Source organism: Alligator mississippiensis, chromosome 12 (genome assembly GCF_030867095.1).
Source record: "Alligator mississippiensis isolate rAllMis1 chromosome 12, rAllMis1, whole genome shotgun sequence".
Taxonomy (NCBI): domain Eukaryota; kingdom Metazoa; phylum Chordata; order Crocodylia; family Alligatoridae; genus Alligator; species Alligator mississippiensis.
Genome location: NC_081835.1, coordinates 50,388,106 through 50,407,541, shown reverse-complemented (window position 1 = coordinate 50,407,541; position 19,436 = coordinate 50,388,106). Strand labels below are relative to the sequence as shown.

The following is a 19,436-nucleotide window of genomic DNA, read 5'->3' as shown; positions in this document are numbered from 1 at the left end:
TTTTGTTCAGCCCATAGGACCAGCCTGTCAAGGTCTTCCTGAATCCTTGACCTGTCCTCTGATGTGCCCTCTTGTCTCCACAGTTTGGTATTGTTTGCAAACTTAATCATTGCACTTTTCACTCCCTCGTCCAAGTCATTAATAAAGATATTAAAAGCAAGGGCCCAAACACTGATCCCTGGGGTACACCACTGCAGACGGCCTTCCAGGATGAGGCCACCCCATTAATTAAGACTTGCTGGCTGCTCAGCCAGTGTTTGACTGAGGTTATCCAACCCTAATTTTCTGCGAATATCTTGTGTTGCAAAAGGCGTTCTTAATTTATGTGAAAATAGGCTTCAACTTAAGTTGCAGGAAGGGAAGTTTAGGCCAGACATTAAGAAAAACTCTCTCACAAGGAGGTAGTGAAGCACTGGAACAGATGCTTGGAGAGGCTGTGGAATCTCCATTCTTGGAGGTTTTTAAGTCCTGACTAAAAAAAAGTTTGGCTCTGGTGATATAGTTGGGGATGGTCCTACTTTGAGCAGGTGGTTGGACTAGATGTGACCTCCTGAAGTACCCTTCCAACCCTAATTTTCTATGATTCTATGATTATCCTGCATTGCAAAAGGCATTCTTAATTTATGTTAAAACAGGCTTGAACTCCAGCTGTTAACCCTAAATCCCTCGGCTTCACTACTATCATACCACTGGGGTTTAATTAGCTGGAGTTAAGAATACCATTTTTTCTTTTCTTTTTAAAGTATAGTTAGACCTGGAGCTGTAACGCAAGTACAAATGAGTTGCATGTTTTGTATACCCTTAGATACCAAACCTGGAATTAATAATTCAATTCTACTGAAAGTACATGTTGACATGCCAGAACAGATTCTAGTTGAGTTGCCCATGGAGTTATTTCAACCATAGGTAAAAGTGACTAAAGTTATAAAAACCTAAATTTTCAGTACTACAGTTGTATGTGACGCAGATAACTTTACCAAGAAAGAGTGGATCTGCAGAGTAAGGGGATTTATTCTTACAAATCCCTTTTCTAATTGTGCAGTTTAAAAGGGATACATATCTTGGAGAGAGACTGTGTATTAATGACTACTGTACAAAATTTGTACTTTGTACCATAGCATGTGCTGTTAAGAGTCACCTATGAATGGTCACCTATGAATTCCATATATGTGCACCAAGAGCTCCCAACTTTGTTTCTGGTACAGTTTTTAACCTCCTAAAAACCAAGTGTTATAAAAAAGAACTTTACATTCCGTTACATTTCCAATGACACCCAGATCTTGTAAGACCATCTAAGACTATCTGCAGTGTATCTTCCTGTCCAAGAAGGTGTTTAAAATAACATTTTCATTTAGCACACAGAAAAGGCAATCATTTAAGTGGATTGTCATGGTGTCCCCCCTCCCCCCACAGCTCCACACACACTATTTAGTCCAGTGAAAGTTTCTCAATTTAATAAGATTATTCCTTTATAAAGACAGCTCAATAGCAACCATTATAAACAGAATGAATTGAGCAACAACCTAAAGAAAAAAAAAAGAAAAAGAAAAGGCTTTTGGGGGAAGGAGCAAAGGAAACGAACACACTATGAACCACGTCATTTGGGCCATCACTGAAGGTATGAAATCACCTTGCACATAACAGTGAAAAACTTAAGCTTTTTACAACTTTTTCTGCTTTCTTTGTTCAGGCTGAAGTTAAAATGGCTTTGATAATAAAATGATTCCCAATCCTACTAAGTGATGTCAGAAAATAGTATCTATGGAACCATTGAAAACTTACATGTACATTCTGTTAAAGAAAGCAAAAACAAGTAGTAATTCCTGAATTCTTCACAAATCCTTTTGATTTCAAATTCAGAAAAAGGAGAAACAGATCTTACCTTTGTCAACCACATCCCAGACTTCAACTTTTACAATATCATCAGTGGCTAGAAGCAATAAAGAACAGAGACCTTTAAAAGGAGGATTTGGCAAAAAATAACCTAAAACAAGTATGCATTGCAGACAGGTATCCTAAAAAATAAATAAATAAAAGAAGCCACCTCCCCCAAATATTGATGTGATAATAAAATCCCCTTAAACACCGCACATTTCCTCTCAAATACATTAAAAAACACTGCTGTTTTTAAAAAGTGTCTTTAATAATCCTAGTTAGAAAATATTTATACAAGAAGATTCTAAATTAAGCCTTCAAATTGGAAGGGGTTAGTCGATATGTTCTTTAAGAAACTTATCAGGGCTTTTTTCTGCATAATTCAAAAAGTTGTCATGTTTTCTTCTAAGAACTAGAAGGTAAAAAAAAAGCTGGTAACTAACATGTGCATGACTGAAAAAAACAAAAACAAAGCACAAATATGTCACACAAGTGCAATAAATGGGAACTGAAACACATATAGTTGTAAATCATTAAAAGGTCTGTTCCTTGCTTTAATTTCAACTTGTAACTGTTTATTCTAACAAAAAAAAGCCTTTACTCATTACTTTACTCCTGAAAACACTGCAGAACCAACAGCTCTAGAAGCTTGAGCTGGATTAAATTTACTCAAACTGAGTGAACCAAACCAAGTTCCAGTTGCAGAAATGTTATTTCCAATGTCCACAAAGCCCTTATTGCAGAGTCTATCAGAGATGCACCACTCTAATGCATGAAACCAGCATTTGCACCACCAGCTTTTATAAGCACAAAGCAATAAAGTAGGAAGATAATGGCCCAAAGTGGAAAATAAACTCTAATTGCTGTGCGAATGAATCTAAACAACTGTGATTTTCCAAACAGAAGCCATCCTTTATGGGATACATCACTGGTTTAGCCATTAGATTTGAAAACCCTGTGAAGACCATTATGAATAAAGAAAAACTCCTCTGCTTTCCCAAAGAAGAGGGTTCTTTTACCTTTATGCACAACTGCCAAATAGTTCTGGTTTTTCAGAGCAGCTCCCAGATTTCATTCAATTTTCCACATAGGCTGACTGAAACACAAGGTGATCAAGAGACCTGCCCCAGAGTCAGATAGCCTACCTCAGTCTTAGCAGAGATGAAAGAAACCCATAACCTGCAGACTCTGATGTTTTTACTTAAGCCTCTAGACAGCAGTATTTTTTAATCAGCCACTGAACATTTCTAGGAGTCGTCAGCTCGTAGCCCTGGAATATCTTACCTCCAGAGCAGTTTCACTGAATTCAACAGGCCCAAAGGCAGAGTAAGTAACTGTAAGGATGGCAAAAAATCGCTTCACAATATGCTAGCAGAGAGCTCTAGGACTTCAAAATCATTCTAGCAGAAACTGCAGTTCAGCTTTTAGTCCCAAATTCATCCCACATAACTACTGCCGGCATTCCTGCCAAGGAGGCTCTTAACTGAAACTTCTACTTGCTTGTGAGTACCCCTACCTTTTGTATTTAAATTTCTTTCTATTTAGAATCCCTGCTTCCTGCAAGTTTATTCATAGTACCTGATAAAACAGGTTATCACCCAGAAGACCTTATGCCTCTCTGAACCAGAAAGCTTCTAAGGTGCCACCCTCCCCTGTCTCTGAAGCATCAAGAAAGTTGAAAACCTAATGCAAGTTCAATTCCTAGGAATTCAAACTTTTGGAAAAAAAAATGCACTTCTGCCAAAAGGAATAACTCAACACCATGGAGTTGTCTCATTCTGTAACACTAAAGAGCTAGATTTTATATCTTCATCTCTGTAAAGTCCTGGTGCATAATCAAGCGTTGCCCTTTCATACTATCACTACTAATGAAGGGCCTGTTGGCCAACTTAAGTCAGTGACACCTGAGCAAACCCTTTAAAGACTAGTAGGTTTGCAAGGGAGACACTAAAGCAGTAAACCAAAGAAAGTAATGTTTAGGGGGTTTCACTGAGGATTGCAGCAACTCTTTATTTTTTATTTGTGCGATGAAAATAAAGAGGCAGGGGACAGTTGAGTTTGCAAAGATGCAAGTTTAAAAAAAGAAACAAACAAACACCAAAGTCTTTTCTCACAAACTGAACTATCTGATGATATGGAAGCAGACAATAGATAAAGACCCAGACCTCCACATAGCCATATTTCTTAGATTAATTGTAGGGTAAAACCACACTTTTCATGAGGGCATCACAGCCATATCTTTAAAGGTATTTACATACTTAGCAATGCAAAGTCACACATAGTATCATCTTTGTAACAGTGTTTCAGTAGGTTATGTGCCCAACTCTCCTTGACTTCAATATGCATTAAGCCATCTGCATCTTTAGAAATCTCAACAGCCTTGAAGATGTGGCCCCTAGTCCTTAGGTTTGCCAAAATAAGCATGCACACATAAACCAAGGTTGAACTGGTGCAGTGCCAACTTCCTCAGCCCCTGCAGACAAGCTGATCCACTCACTGCCTCTTGCTGTTCACAGCTTTGCCAGCCAGCTCTGCTTATAAATTAAGACACCGCTGATCAGTTTTACTAGTGGCATTCACAATGCTGGCCTGGAAACAGTCATGGCAATTCCATGCTCCTGAAGGCGGCTCTGGAGACTGGAATAACCCCCAGAGGAAAATGAATTTTCCCCTCAACCTTCCCACCCATAAAGTGATGCTTAGATCGCGATAACATAAGAAACCCATCTCCATGTATAACCTCACAGTGACCAACAGGCTGAGGTGAGGGGCATACTAGTAAAAGACATCTTGGGCCCCAGAATGGATGACCCTTCCCAACAGATAAAACTTTTGAGGGATTATAACAGGTGAGAAGGCTCCTTTTTAATTTCAGCAGCTGTATGGATTATTTCTGAAGACAACTACAAGCCAGAGGCTAGCATGAAAGATGGAGCCCTCCTAACATGCACGGAAGAACCCCCGGTACAAAAATTCCAATGCCATCTCGCGTCTCATTACCAGTGTGGCCGAGTTTATCACCAGGACTTTGCCCTTGTGCTCCAACAAGCCTCACCCGTATCCTGATCTTGACTGCAATTTCAGCTATTAAGTTAGTTTACTAGTTTACTTAATAGGTATTGGGTAAATTGCTCAGGTCCTGCTCAGCAGTAACTCTTCCAGCTACCTAAGGAATTGAGCTAACTGTCCTAGAAAAAAAAAAAGTAAGTTTTGGTGATAGCTTTTCCTGGACCAATGCTATAGTTGGAAGAGATGTTAGACAAGCTTTGAAGGACAAGTGTCTCCTTCAGATTTGGAAACACTGCTTCTTACATTTCCTGGACCATCAAAGCTATACCACCACTTCAACCCTAACAGAAAGAAATGGGCAACTATCTGCGATATATTAAGATCCAAGAGATAACACTTTTCCAAAGTATTTACTGAAATAAAGATTATTCCCCTGTGCTAAAAGTGAACAATATTCATACCAGCTGCTACACTCAACCAGCGCTCTAGTTTTTATCAGGAACAGAATTCCTGACTATCTTGAACATACAAGCAGATGATTAGCTCTGTTAGTACTGCTGTGTTCTCCTTCTATGACTCACACAGGACAATACAGGCAGTATTCCATCCAAATGGTTTGTGAAGGCAGGTCTTTGAACAAGACTGTCAAGTCACAGTTTCAAAACTGACTTGCATTAGCCTTGTATTTCAAGGCCCTGGCTCAAAACCACTCAAAGATCTCTATTCAAGCTGTCCTTTGGCATAATATTCTGCAGCCGCTTCCTCACTAAAGGCATTGTTTACTCTCAAGAAGTGGTTAGTGGGGGAGTCAGTAAGGCCTTTCATTACAAAGACTTATTTAAATACAAGAATAACTCATTTGCTGGTTGACTTCATCACCAAGGACTCCCAGGCCACCACTAACAAATCCACTCATGCACCCTTTAAATGGATCACTTCACATGCTCTGGGCTATAAAACCTGCAAAACTGGACTAGCTCAGTTACCCCAAGCATGGATAAACACTCAGGCTACTCTGAAAAGAAGTCATGATGTAATTACTCATTTGAATGTTGGGGTTCCCCTCTGGCAGTCAGAAGCAGCATGGCATTAAGGAAACACAAACTAAACAACTGTACATTAGAATCCAGAGTGCCAATGGCTTGGACTGTTATCTTCAGCAACAGAAACAAATGTACAAAATGTACAAAAGTCCAGACAGGAGAACAGAGTTCAGAGAAACATTCTGGCTTGTTCTGTGAAGAAACACATCCAGATCCCTCAAATAGTGTGCACAATATGCTTTCAGTATGAGGCTTCAGAATAATTACAAAAAGTTGACACAAGTGACACATCCCACCTCTTCTTTTCTACATCTTTCAGTACTGACATACTAAGGATCCTGGAACATTTGACTGCAATTAAATGAGAAACTGTAACTATTTGACTCTAACTGTAACTACTCTCTGTCTCCTGGTCTTTGTTCAGAGTACCTGGCCTCCGGCACTGGCAAAATAAATAATACTTCTCTCTTGCAAAATAAATCAGCTAGCAAGACAGTAATTGGATTTAGGCTGACTTCTGAAAGTGCCCATGTCTTCTCTATCTTAGATGGAAAGTTTTCACAGCAAGAAACATGCCTGCAATGTGTTTAAAGGCTGGGTTTTTACCTTCATAGCACAATTTGTAATAAAATCAGCAGGTGAAATTCCTGCACTCTTAGAAATAATTAGGGGGGAAATATTTAAGTTGAAACTGATGCAAGTGAAAGAATTTCAGTTCTCTCTTTCATGCAGTTATCAGAATTTTTTTGGTACATTTCACCTTGGGGAGAGTACATCACTTTATGCCAGTGATTCTCAACCAGGGTGCCATGGCATCCTGGGGTACCTTAAGAGCCTTTCTAGGGTGCTACGGGGTGCCACACAATGCCATCACTGTTAGGTGTGCAAGCATGACTTACAAGATAAACTCAGAATTTTCAAACAATAATTCATACTTTTAAAACCATTCTGACCTGATGTGGTCTTTCCAAGTTCTTTGCAGCAGCAGAATTGCTCTATTATTTTTCTGTGGTCAAAAAAACAACTGAAAACTAAGAACTGACATTTTCTGAGGGGTGCCTTAAGTTTAAAGAGGTCTTATGCTATAGACGGCTATTATTTCTGATCCCTAAGCTTTGCTAAAACTGAGCCTCACCTTAACTCTGACCATCTGCCGTGAAGATGACAAGATTTACCCAAAGAACAGCAAAAATAAGCTGCTATATGAAATGCCTATACTCTAGGACCACATCTACACCAGACATAAATGGGAGCCAGGTAACCAAATATAGATGAAGTCTAATTTTCAAAGCAAAATAAATCCACACAGAGCAGCACAGCATGCCCCTCCCCACCCCACCCAGCCACTCAGAAGTTGGACAGCCCTGACCTAAACAATTTTCAGTCTCTTACTTCAAACATCAGTAATGCTTTGACATTCCAAGAGATGGAGAAAGACAGAGCTAAGTTACACAGATAAGTACCACACTTCTAGCCCGAAATTGCCAACAGAACTCAGATGTGCTGCAGAAACCACAGAATACTGCACAAAATATGCAGCAGTTGCCTTGTGCCAGCTGATGTGCGGGATAGAAAGACAGTCCTCTCAAATGTGCTTTTAAGGAAACAGGAAAAACCTATAGGATACTAACTAAGCCTTTAATCTTAAAGCTTGAAGCCTTTAAGGCATGGCCAAACAGAGTTAAAGAATTCTTCTCAAATAATCTAAGATCCCCCCACTATTTCTATTCAGAGGGCTCAGCTATGTTTCAGAGCATGTGTTATAACTGTCTAGTTCAATTCTAGTCAAGAGAGAGCACCCAGAATGAAAGGTAGGAGTGCAATGCTTAGAAGGTGAACAGGGGTAAATTGCTTATCTAATCACATTAGCCTACACACACATACTTACCCTGTTTGTAGACCCAATAATTTAATAGGCTACTGAGCGCCATGGGTGCAGTTTTTGAAGTCACAGCCCACAGAGTAGGAGGGACTAAGGAAGATTTAAGTCACCTTTAGCCCCCTATATAGAAAGCTATAATCAAGATGGAAATGGCATCCAGTGCTAAGTTCCAGCAGCCTGGTAGTGCCATTAAAAACTGCAGCAGTGACATCTGCAATGGCCCTGTTCCTTCTTTCCCTCTGGCTGGAGTTCAAGGAGACAGTGTCACATACAGCTTGCTGCTTCCTTAGGCAGCTTCTCTGCTTGACATTCTCCCATGACTGGACCTGGAACTTTTACTGTCTCTTACTGCTGCCTAGCAGGAGGGAGAATCCCATGATCTCTACAAGATTAACACATCCTAAAGAAACATTGCCTAATTCTATACATTTAAGGTTATTAGAGCTACTTGCATTTAGAAAAAACTTTTTGCCACTTATAGATGGTACTTACACTCTGCTAAAATGTGAGACTAGATTACTCCATTTTATTTAGTACTACTCAATGTACTAACACAGTGATGTAGTGGTTATGTTTTCAACATCAGAGGGGCACATTTCAAAAATCATACCTTTTTTATTAACATAGCAAGAAAAATATCACGGATAGTTCTGTTCCTATTTCTATTCATTCAAAATCCTCCTGTGATGTTGATGCCTAAAGGCATCTGTTTTAATGGTTAAAAAATATGCAATTTCTCAGTGAAAGAATTTAAAGACAGGACTGAAACCTGAGAAGTAAATAAAACAACCAGAATGAGGAGTGCTCATTTTAAATCTCAACTGGACACTGGGACAGGGAACAAAGGAGTCTGTGACAACATCTACTCTCCAAGCACAGGTACTGTGCTATCCCTTCCCCTACTCAAGGCCCAATTCATCCCTCTGCCTTCTTACTTTTATAGTTCCAGTGGATGCTGGTGACTTGGATCTCCTGAGTAGGAATATATTCCTCAATAAACTTCTTTCCCTGGAGTCGGTGCCAAAGGGTCGTCTTTCCTGTGTTCCTGTCCCCACGGATAACAATTTTCACTGGGGAAGAAAAGCAGATCAAAAAATAAAACAAAACACATTAAAAACAAATCCCAGGTGTAATATTTTGCAAGTGTTATTCCAGTGGAATTAGGCCTTTCATAGATTTCATAGACATTAGGGCTGGAAGGGACCTTAGAAGATCATCAATTCCAGCCCCCTGCCCCAGGGGCAGAAAGTTAGCTAGGGTCAAAGGATCCCAGCAAGATAAGCATCCAAAGGTTTAAGAGTCCAGACTAGGTGCTTGCACCACCTCTGAAGGGAGTCTATTCCAGGCCTTGGGGGCTCGGACAGTAAAGAAGTTTTTCCTTACGTCCAGCCTAAAACGGTCTTGGAGGGGTTTGTGACGGTTGGACCTTGTCACCCATTGGGGCACTCTGGTGAACAGGTGTTCCCCCAGACCCTGATGGACACCCCTTATGTACTTATAGGCTGCCACCAGGTCACCCCTTAGCCTGCGCTTTTCCAGGCTGAAGAGTCCCATGGCTCTCAGTCTCTCTTCATAAGGCCTATTCTCTTGCCCTCTGATCGTGCGCGTGGCTCGCCTCTAGACTCTCTCAAGTTTCTCCACATCCTTCTTGAATTGTGGAGCTCAGAATTGGATGCAGACACAGGCTTTCATGTGACACAGGCTTGATACTTCGCTACAAAAGCTGACCAGCCATCCCTCAGATCAGAGTCAACTATTCAGGGCAGTTAAGATCTGATGTCAAAAAAATCAAGCCTCCTGAGCCCTGCTCAACTTCACTCATCTAAGTCTGTACTCTGCCTAGCTCTCACCTCAGTGCCCTCATTCACCACCACCCCCATGCTCCCATTTTAACATTCTTCCATACCCATCTCTAACCTAGCAACTCCACCTTCCTCCTCATCATTCATATTTCTCCTTAGTTGCTTTTCTTCCCTCAAGAAATCATGATTTCCTCAAGCTGAGCACACCACATTCATACAAACTGAAGAACTAGTCTCAGGAGCTTGTCTGTCCAAGGAAGTCATACTAGTTTACACTGAACATGAAAATTTAAACCAGTAGTTACACCTGTGGGGGCCGAGGGGGGACCGAGGATCAGGAATCCTCGGGAATGCTAGCTGGGGTTGCGGCTGCGATCCCGTGACGGGCAGATGGGTACTCTCTATCACCGGAGCAGAATTAGGCACAGACGGGACACGTATCAGTTAGAAAAACAGAGATGGCTTTACTTACACTGTAGAGTCGTATACAGCGCAGGCAAGAAGTGACTTCACACTTCAGTTGTAGTTGCAACAATTCTAATCTCTAGTCGCTAATCGAGGAGCTCTTGTAGACCAGGTAGCTTGGGTCTAACACCAGCATGCAACACGGAGGATACGTCATAAGGCTTCGACGACCGGGAGTCATTGGCAGGTGATCAAACTGCCGGAGTTCCACTCCAGGGGGAATCGCGGAGTTCTCCAACTAGGGCGGAAACGCCCCTAACCTTTTATACGGCTAGCGAGCCAATTGTCAGCCGCCACATGGGAATAATTTAACATCGGCCAATCGTGTTATGCAAATCTACATATCCTCGGCGGGAACTCTATCCACGCCGGAACTCTTCACCATGCCGAGAATTCCCCTGCCTTACTGTGCCTTGTGCTGGAAAGTTCCACTGTGCCGAGGCACTGATCCAAATCAGCTCTGACAACACCCTGGTTTAAGTTAAATACAAATAAGGCAGTCTTTGGCCAACTAAAACTGCTCCCTCGTCCCCCACGTGTATTTGCACTGGTTTAACTAGAGCTGTACAAATATCAATTTAAATTAAATCAGCATGGATCCTCACATGATGAAACCCTGTGTCTCATTTAGTGAGTAAGTTCTGTGGAGTCAGGACCATTATCTTCCTTGATGTTTTTCCAGGGCAGAGCACACCAGTGAGGCTCAGTAAAAGCAATTCAGCCACTTGTTATAAATGGGATTTACTATGCAAGATACACGAGTGGGAGGCAAACAAGAAATCCTAATGCACTCCAGTGCATTTGCAATAACTGATGGCCAACCACCGTTCTGTTGCAGTGTGTTTGTGTAATATATTTTTTACTCACAACAGGAAAAATAAATCAAGCAAGGAACCTAACCGTGAGTGAAGAAAAAGCCCACTCAGAGCAGCTTGCTGAAAAGCATACTAACAGCATAAGTGGTATTCACAACACCTGCACCTCACAGACCTCAATGAAGTGATCTATGCAATCATGAATGCTGTGCAATTCCCAAAGACTGCCAGCACTTTCAACACTGGAATCTTGTTCCTGTAAAAATCAATTAGCTTTGTTTTCTAAGTTTTGTGCTACGTAGTGCATCATCTTTCAAATCTACTGTCTCCTCTAGTAGTATAAATTGAAACGCAAAACAAAAGCACTGACTTCAACAAGCTCAGAAACCTTCAACATATGAAATTAGTTCTTCCCTTGGAAATGGGCAGCTCTTCTTTTCTGACCCACCAAACTGCAATACCTAGTGATTAGCCTTAAATTTTGTCTAGTCTCTTAGGGAAAATAAATTAAGGAAAAGGACAGTATTTTTATAAATAAAATAAAATAAAATAAAATTCCTGATGCATCTAACACAAAGCGAGACAAGTGGAAGACTGCCATTGTTTGGTTTCAAGATATGTTTGTACCATGCACTTAATTCTTCTAAACAACATCCAACATACAAGCAGTCATTAACTGGGTACATTTGTTTTCAATACCTGCTCATTTTTCTAGAGTGTATGCTAGAGCTATTAATGTTTTATGTAATGCAATTGTAAAAGATCAAAACTAAAGTAAATCCATCAAAAGAGCATTCAAAGAGAAAACAGAGAAAGTACTTCTCCCACACTTCTGACCTTCTTCACAGATAGCTGTAGGTACTGCCAACCCCATTTAAGACAGCATTTCACTTCTTTGTACCTGCTTCCCTAAGCATTCTTTTTAACAATATTTCTTAAGACACAGCAAGTCAAGAGTAGAGCTGGAAGACCATCTCAGGTTTCCTACCTGGGGCCTACCCAAGGAATACTACTGCTTCCCTCAGGGCCATCTGAAAAATGATGCTTGCTGATAATTACAGCTTGGATTATTGAAAGGTTCGAATTTTAAAAGTTAAATGCATCTTTCACCATTTTGACTGTTTGCATATCTCACTCAAGTCTGAATAAAAATATGCTGGGGCATTTAGGTTAACCCTTACAATTCTTCTGTAAAGAGAAAAAGCCTTTGTGACTAGTCAAGAAACTATTTCAGCAGATCAAAAACTTTCATTTGAGACCTATGCTAAGAGGTCTTTACATAAGGAACTTAATGTGCAGTCAGCTAGGGTGTGAATGCGCATCACCCAAACTACCCCACACTAACTCCCTCTGCAGACATTCCCAGCACATAGGAAGTGTGTGTTGCTGCTGATTCACTTGGTGCATCCTACGAGCATCCACACTGGGAGTTAATGCAGAGTAACTTGGGGGCTGTATGTTCACACCATCACTTATGGCACAGAAACTTCTCTGTGTAGCAAAGCCTTAAGTTGAGAGGCACCCTGTTTATGAACCCAAAATAACAAGAAATGTAATGACAAGGACACCCACTCCATTTTTAGCTCTGTTCCAATATGTTCTAATGTCATTCCTTCCAAGATGCACAAGTGGCTAAATAACAACAGGGTGAATTTATCATTTTAAAAACCATGCGCACACACACGCAAAATCACTATTAGTCATGCCTTCCTTAATTTAGGGCAGGATTTTTAAAATTCTAAAACTCAAATATAATAAAAGGCTTAGTTTGTCTATCTGTATGTCTGTCTGTCCGTAATGCTTTTGGGCAATTGCGCATGAGCCACCAAGAGGGCAGGTGGCGATTGGGTGCATGGGCCCAAGTTTGAGCCACTGCCAGGGAAGTCTGTGGCACCAGCAAACACACCCCGGCTGCCAGAGCAGCAGGGCTTCCCCATGCCTCCCTGCTTGAGGGTGAAGGGTGGGGGCATGGTGATGGCGCTTCCCTATCCCTGATGCCCCCTCAAGTACAACCAGCAGGGAGGGGGAGGCAGCGGGTAGAGAGGGAGGTGGATGTGGGCCAGGTGGACACGGAGCAGTGGGGAGGGGTAGTAGAGCGGAACCAGACCGGGGGGGGGGGGGGGGGGGGGGGGAGTAGAGCAGGGCTGGACCCAGAGCATTTTTTTCAAGGGGGGGGGGGGGGGGGGGGGGGAAGAGACAAGACCAGAGCAGGGCCAGAACCAGAGCAGTAGGGAGAGGTGGTAGAGTGGGCCCAGAGCAGTGGGGAGGGGTGGTAGAGCACATCATTCTTGCCAGGCAATTTGCTAGCGTACTATAACCAAGCTCCTCTTGTACTTCAGGTTTCCAGGCTGCCAGGTATCTAAAATTCATCACTGTTGCACATATTCAATTTGCATACATTTCTGGGGAGTCAGTTAATTAAAAAAAAAGATACAGCATCATTTTATCACTAACTGTTACAACTGTCATAAATAATCAAATGGCCTTCGGTTGCTCCTAAATTTGAAATGAAGTGCATCACTAAAGTGCATATTTTGTATTACCACCTGCAGCACAAGTAAGACTGCAACATTATTTTGGCAGCAAAACTGGTTTTAGATTAAACAAACACAGGTTAATAGCCTGGACATGAGAAGTGCCCTTGTGGTAGATACAAATGGAAGGAAAGGAAAAGACAAATCATTTAGTGCCCAGTACACTTTTCATCCATGTTGTCAATGCATTCTAAAAGACAGAGGACTATCACATTCACTTCTACAGATGGAGAAACAGAAGAAGAATGATGGCTAGACAAGAATGATACAGCTCCCAATTTCTCTAGAATGTTAACTAGGACCCCTGGGGCCAGGCCATACAGTAACAAAGGAAAAAGAAATGCAGATTCTAATGCCCTCAAAAAGAACACAGTGTATTCATGAGGTCATACTTATTTTACATATGCACTTTTTTTTTAAACACTTTCAGGGTAAAAAAGAAGAAGACAGGTGAAATATCTAGAACCCCTGAGAGCAGCTGGCCTCAACGTTCAACAACCAAGTGCGATTTTTAGAATGTATTTGTCAGCATTATACTGGCCGATGGCCAAACCTATGCAAAAGGAACACATAGACTGCATTCTACATTTCTTCCCTAGTATATTGCCCTCCCCTGTCATAGTCTCAGTGCAGCGTGCAGGGGGAGGGGAGGGGAGGGGAGGGGGGGGGGGCACCATCTTCAGAGGGACATACCAGCTAGATTTGTCAAACAGCTACACATTGTTTGTGTTAATCACTGATGGCTGGCTTCAAGGGAATCCTCTTAGACATATAATCCCAACAAAGGCCTCAGCAAGAATAGTTAATTTCACCCCCTCAGGCTGTCATCAGTTTACACAAACTTTCAGATATTAGTTTGTCAGCCTTTATTTTCTGCTCTGGTTCTTAGAAGCTAAAGCAAGTGGTGTGTGCCCAATGCAAAGTGTGGAGGAGTACATGAAAATCTGCATGCTAAGAAAAGACGATGAAAGAAGGCTGAATTTGAAATATGATTTCCCATCGAACAAAGTGAATATTGTTAAGATCCTTATTGGACTTTGCCATCTTCAGAAATATCTTACATACAGCTCAACCTCTCCTTTGCTGGCTAGGGTCTACCTGGCTTGATAGAATGAGGGGGCAGAGGAAACACCCCTTACTACAAAACACTTCAGGGCCTTTTTTCTTATAATAAACACAAGCTAACCAGCACTCATAATACTTAAAGTTAAAACACTAGTCATCATCACTCCCACCTGAGGGAGGGTTTTCTTTTTAATATAATATATGGATGAAAGAACAACAAGGTAAATTATTTGATGGAAGCCAAGCAAAAAGTCAATGTCAGGGCCAGGTTTAGGGTGCAGGAGTGTCTGGCTCCCAGCCCTGTTATTTGAACACTTGATGCAAATTTCATGATCAATCCCCCTAGTTAGTCTAAGGGCTAAAATAAGGTAAGGAAACAGATTTCAGTCTCATGATGTGGACAGATAAAAAACAAGATGAGATTTTTGTAAAAACAGCCATGACTGTCCTAATTTTGGATCTGAAAAAGGAAAAAGAAGGGGTCTATATGCAATAGTTATGAAAAGCATTTTCAAGCATTTCCAAGGAATTCAACTTACTTACACAAGGAGGAGCATTGGGTATGAAATAAAAGGTACGGTTCTGTCTTTTCCCTTCTGCCTGGCAATCTTTACTATCCTACACCAAACTTTGATTGGACCTGTCATCCCCCCACACCAGAACTTGCTCATTTCACATGTAGGTGAAACTTATAAAATAAATATCCAACACACTCAGTGAGCAGCCTTCAAAACCCTTTCAAAAGCTACCTGTATCTCTTGTAAATATTATATAACACTAGGGTAAGTAACTATGGAGATTGGAAAGCTTTTTGCATAGCAATGATAGAAAGGTGCTGTTTTATGATCTATGTGAAAACAGTATCTGGAACAAAAATACTGTCAAGATCAGACACAGACCAAAAGCTTTCCCAAGGCTTTTTATTAATGTAATCAAGGCAGTGAGACTATAGTTGGTAGCACTAGTTTGCATTTTTGGCCCACCTGTATTAATCCTAAGCAGACACAACATCTACCCAGTTGCTATTTTTCCATGTGTGACAATGCTTTCTCACTTTTGACTATGGTGGCATTGGGAACTGGTTGTGTTGTACTGATTGTAGGAAACACACATACGGTCTCAATAAACCGAAATCCCTTTTCTAATGTAATTGGGAACTTGATCTTAGCTACCAGGTCTCAAACATTCAACTGCAAAATATAGGGATAGGTTCTGGCCTGTAGGCTTCCTGCAGCAATAGTACATATCAATAGTCTCACCAGCTGACTTCCCAGGTTTATCTTCTGCAGTATATGCAAGGTGCATTCATTTAATCCATAACAACTAATCTTAATCACAAACCGAATCTCTGAAAATATCGATGAATCTGTTCAGCTTCATGAACACACTCAAAGATACTAATTTACTAAATTATGCACTATTCTTACTATACTTAACAGATGTCATCAGGATAAATACACCAAATGCTTCCCCTCCCAAACACAAGGCTGAGAAGCACTGGCAAGCACAGTAATACCTTCTTTGTATAGAATCTCCTTTCCCTTCGCCAAGGATTTCAATTTATATTCCCCAAGACAGACATGCTTTAGGGTTGTTAGTTGTAGCCATGTTGGTCTAAGGACATAGGCAAACAAGGCTCTTTGGGCAGATGTGACATCTTTTATTAGAAAACTAAATAGTTGGAAAAATTGTTCTTTATCACCTTCTTCTCGCCTCCCCACCAATTGTCTCCCATTCCCTTTGAACCTTACTGTCACACATTTGCATTTTCAGACCTACATTTTGCACTTTGGCTTCTATTCTATCCAGGAAAGCACGCAAACACCACCAACAGACTTTCCCTATGCCTGAAGAAAGGTGTTTGTGCCCAAAAGCTTGCAAAGAACAAATTTTCCAACTATTTAGTTGGTCTAATAAAAGATATCACATCTACCCAAAGAACCTTGTCTGCCCAAGACAGACATATTTATAAAAAACCTCTTCAAAACCAATGCCTACAAATGAGCTCCATTATTCCAGTGCTGATCTCTTAACCCTTTTGCAATCTGATTTATCTACCTAAACAGACCCATATGATATGAGACAAGCTAATACTTACTGTACTCTGTGCAGCTGTGTCTATTTTCAGACAAAGATGAAACAAGTATTACCCCATGTCATGATTATTATTGATGTGTGCATTTCATTTATTTACGGTACCTTGCCGGGTCTCTAGAAATATTTTCATATTAGGATGAATATTTATTGGCTTAAGAAGGAACTGAGCCCAGTTACCAACAAAGAATCATTCACATGCCCTAGTGAAAAAAAATATATAAACAAGTAGTTTGCATAAAACTGACACTTAGTGTGAAAACATGCACTAATGAGGCTGAGGACATCACCTCCTCCACCTTTCACTGCAGTGAGGCATAGCCAAATTATTCAATACTCACCGAATAACAGCCAGTCATTAACTGCTACAGATAGGTACCCCTTTGTTGAGCTCTAGCAAAAGCCAAGCAAATGAAAAAGCTTTTTGGGAGGAGGGTCACTCTCCAAACATTTTGAACAGCTGGTCTCAAGAGGTGGAAGCATGGGGTGCTCACACTGAGACTGAGGGCATGTACATAAAAATGTAAGAAATGCCATACTAGGTCAGACCAACAGTCCACCTAGACCTGCACCCTGTCTCTGACAGATCCCTGGTAACTGCAGGGGTCGTCTTCCTGTCTCTTGTTCACTCAAATCTTCAGGCAGTTTCACTGGGCAGCATCCATTGGCTCCTTCAACTCATTCAAGAACCAGTGGGTACTGTCTGGTGTGCTCCACTCGTTGCCCCCCACCCTGTTTGGTGCATTCATTCTGAACCTATGACCCTCACTATGCTTTCTTGATTATGCTGTCCCAAGCAATCAATGATATGCCCTTAGTGGCCCCCATCAACAAGGGGGGGGGCTTATATCTCTACTTGGTGGGCTTTGGCCCATGCCACAGTATGGCATATCAAAAGGCCTGTCTCCAACAGACCTCCAGTGACTGCAGGGCTGTCTTCGTGTCCCCTGTCCACTCACATCTCCAGGCAGAGTTTCACTGGGCAGTGTCCACTGGCTCCCTGGACTCTTTGAGGGCCAGTGGGCACTGTCCAATGTGCTCTTCTCAGTGCACCACCCCTGGAGCACTCATTTTAAATCTGTGACTTCACTCCCACGCTTATTTTGTCTTTTATTTGTCCCCCAAACTCCACTGATGCATATGCAACAGCTCCCCCTAATAACAAGGGGACTAACTGTTGCTCTGTGTGCATAAAGCCCAAGTTCCTCTTATGCATCAAATAGGCCTGTCTCCAACACCCCCCGAATGACTGCAGGGCCATCTTCCTGTCCCTTGCAGTTTTGCTGGGCAGTGCCCACTGGCTCCCTGGATATGACAGCGGGCCAGTGGCCACTGGCTGATGTACTCTGCTGGGTGTACTGCCCCCCTCCCTCCCAGTGATAAACTCATTCTGAACCTTTAACCATCACTCCCCATCCCTGTTTTGCCTTCTTTTTGCCCCAAGAAATTAGTTGTCACCTCCTCGTTGGCCTCCTTTTCTAAGGGAAGCTCACAGAACTTGGTGGGCAATGGCCCACAGTCCTCTGAAAGTAACAAACAGGCCCATCTCCAGCTGACCCCCGGTGCGTGCAAGGCTGCCTTCCTGTCCCTTATTCAATCACTCTCTGAGCACAGTTTCACTAAGCAGCATCCGCTGGCTCCTTGGACATGGTCCCTTAATCACAATAGTAATGAGCTACGACACAGGTCCCTTATTAAGGGCAGCTTGTAGTTTTACTTGTGGGCACCTGCCCACATTCCCCTATCAGGACTCGTAGTGCAGAGGATATCTTTTATTAAACTAACAAGATTTTTACAAAAAGTTTTCTTTAATTGCAAGCTTTTGGGGACAAACTCCCTTCATCAGGCATTGGAAAAAAGAACATAAAAGTCCTCCTGGAAAGAAATGAAAGCTCATATTTCATAGGATTTCACAGAGGAATCAATAGACGGTAAACTCCCTTGGGCAGGCAGTTCAAAAGGCCAGTCTCTAGCAGACCCCCTATGACCGTGGGGCCATTTTCCTCCCTTCTTTCCTTACTCTTGTCCCTGTTATTATCATAAGATCACAAAATCAGAAAAAGATGGCTGGGAGGGACCTCAGGGGATCACATCAAGTCCAAACCCCTGCTCAAAGCAGGACCAACCCCACCTACATCACCCCACCCAAAGCTTTGTCTAGACCAGTCTTAAAAGCCTCCAAGGATGGAGGCTCCACCACCTCACTGGGTAGCCTCTTCCGGTGCTTCTCCACCCTCCTAGCTCACTTTGCTCCGTGGGTTTACGTTCCCTAAATACATAAATACATAAACAAACAAACAAACCACCCTCCCAGTGAGAAAGCTTTTCCTAATAGACAACCTAAACTTCCCTCTGCAGCAACCTGAGCCCATTGCTCCTGGCTGTCACCTGCCACCACTGAGGACAGTCCAGCTCCATCCTCTTTGCAACAGGGCAAGGTTGCGATTAAATCCCCACCCCCACCCCTTTTTTTTCAGGCTTGTCTCTCCTCCACAAACAAGGCCGGTCCCCCCGGGCCGCCCACGCCCCGGCCCGGCCCCGCAGCCGCACTCACTGTTGTACTGGACGCCCTTGGCGAAGCGGCGCTGCAGCGCCTGGTTCATGGACTGCAGCCCCGCGGGGATGGGCCGGTCCCGCGCCGCCGCCGGCTCCGAGCCCACCAACTTCTTCAGCGCCGAGAACATCTTCCCGCTCGCTGCCCGCGGCCTGGCGGGCTCGGCCGGGCTCTAGGGGGCCATGGGTCCCGGCCCTGCCCGCTCAGCCGCTCCGGGCTCCGGGCGCCGCCGGCCGCTGCCTGAGGAGGAGCCGCGCAGCCGCCGCCGCCATCTTGGTCTTTCCGTTTCCAAGGGGGG

General features: G+C 42.6%; 1 protein-coding gene across 2 annotated transcripts in view; it reads right to left on the bottom strand.

Annotated features, from left to right (window-relative positions):
* RABL6 (RAB, member RAS oncogene family like 6) overlaps positions 1-19,424 on the bottom strand; it is a 74,425-nt gene extending 55,001 nt beyond the window's left edge. The window contains exons 1-3 of one of the 2 annotated variants that reach the window (XM_006267554.4): positions 19,139-19,424; positions 8,745-8,879; positions 1,883-1,930 (exon numbers count right to left, since the gene is read on the bottom strand). In XM_006267554.4, coding sequence (XP_006267616.1) covers positions 1,883-1,930; positions 8,745-8,879; positions 19,139-19,268 — 313 coding nt within the window. In that variant the 5' untranslated portion in view covers positions 19,269-19,424. Of the gene's footprint in view, positions 1-1,882; positions 1,931-8,744; positions 8,880-19,138 lie in introns of those variants that run through there. The other variant, XM_019475720.2, reaches the window with a different exon arrangement.
* Between the last annotated feature and the right edge of the window lie 12 nt (positions 19,425-19,436).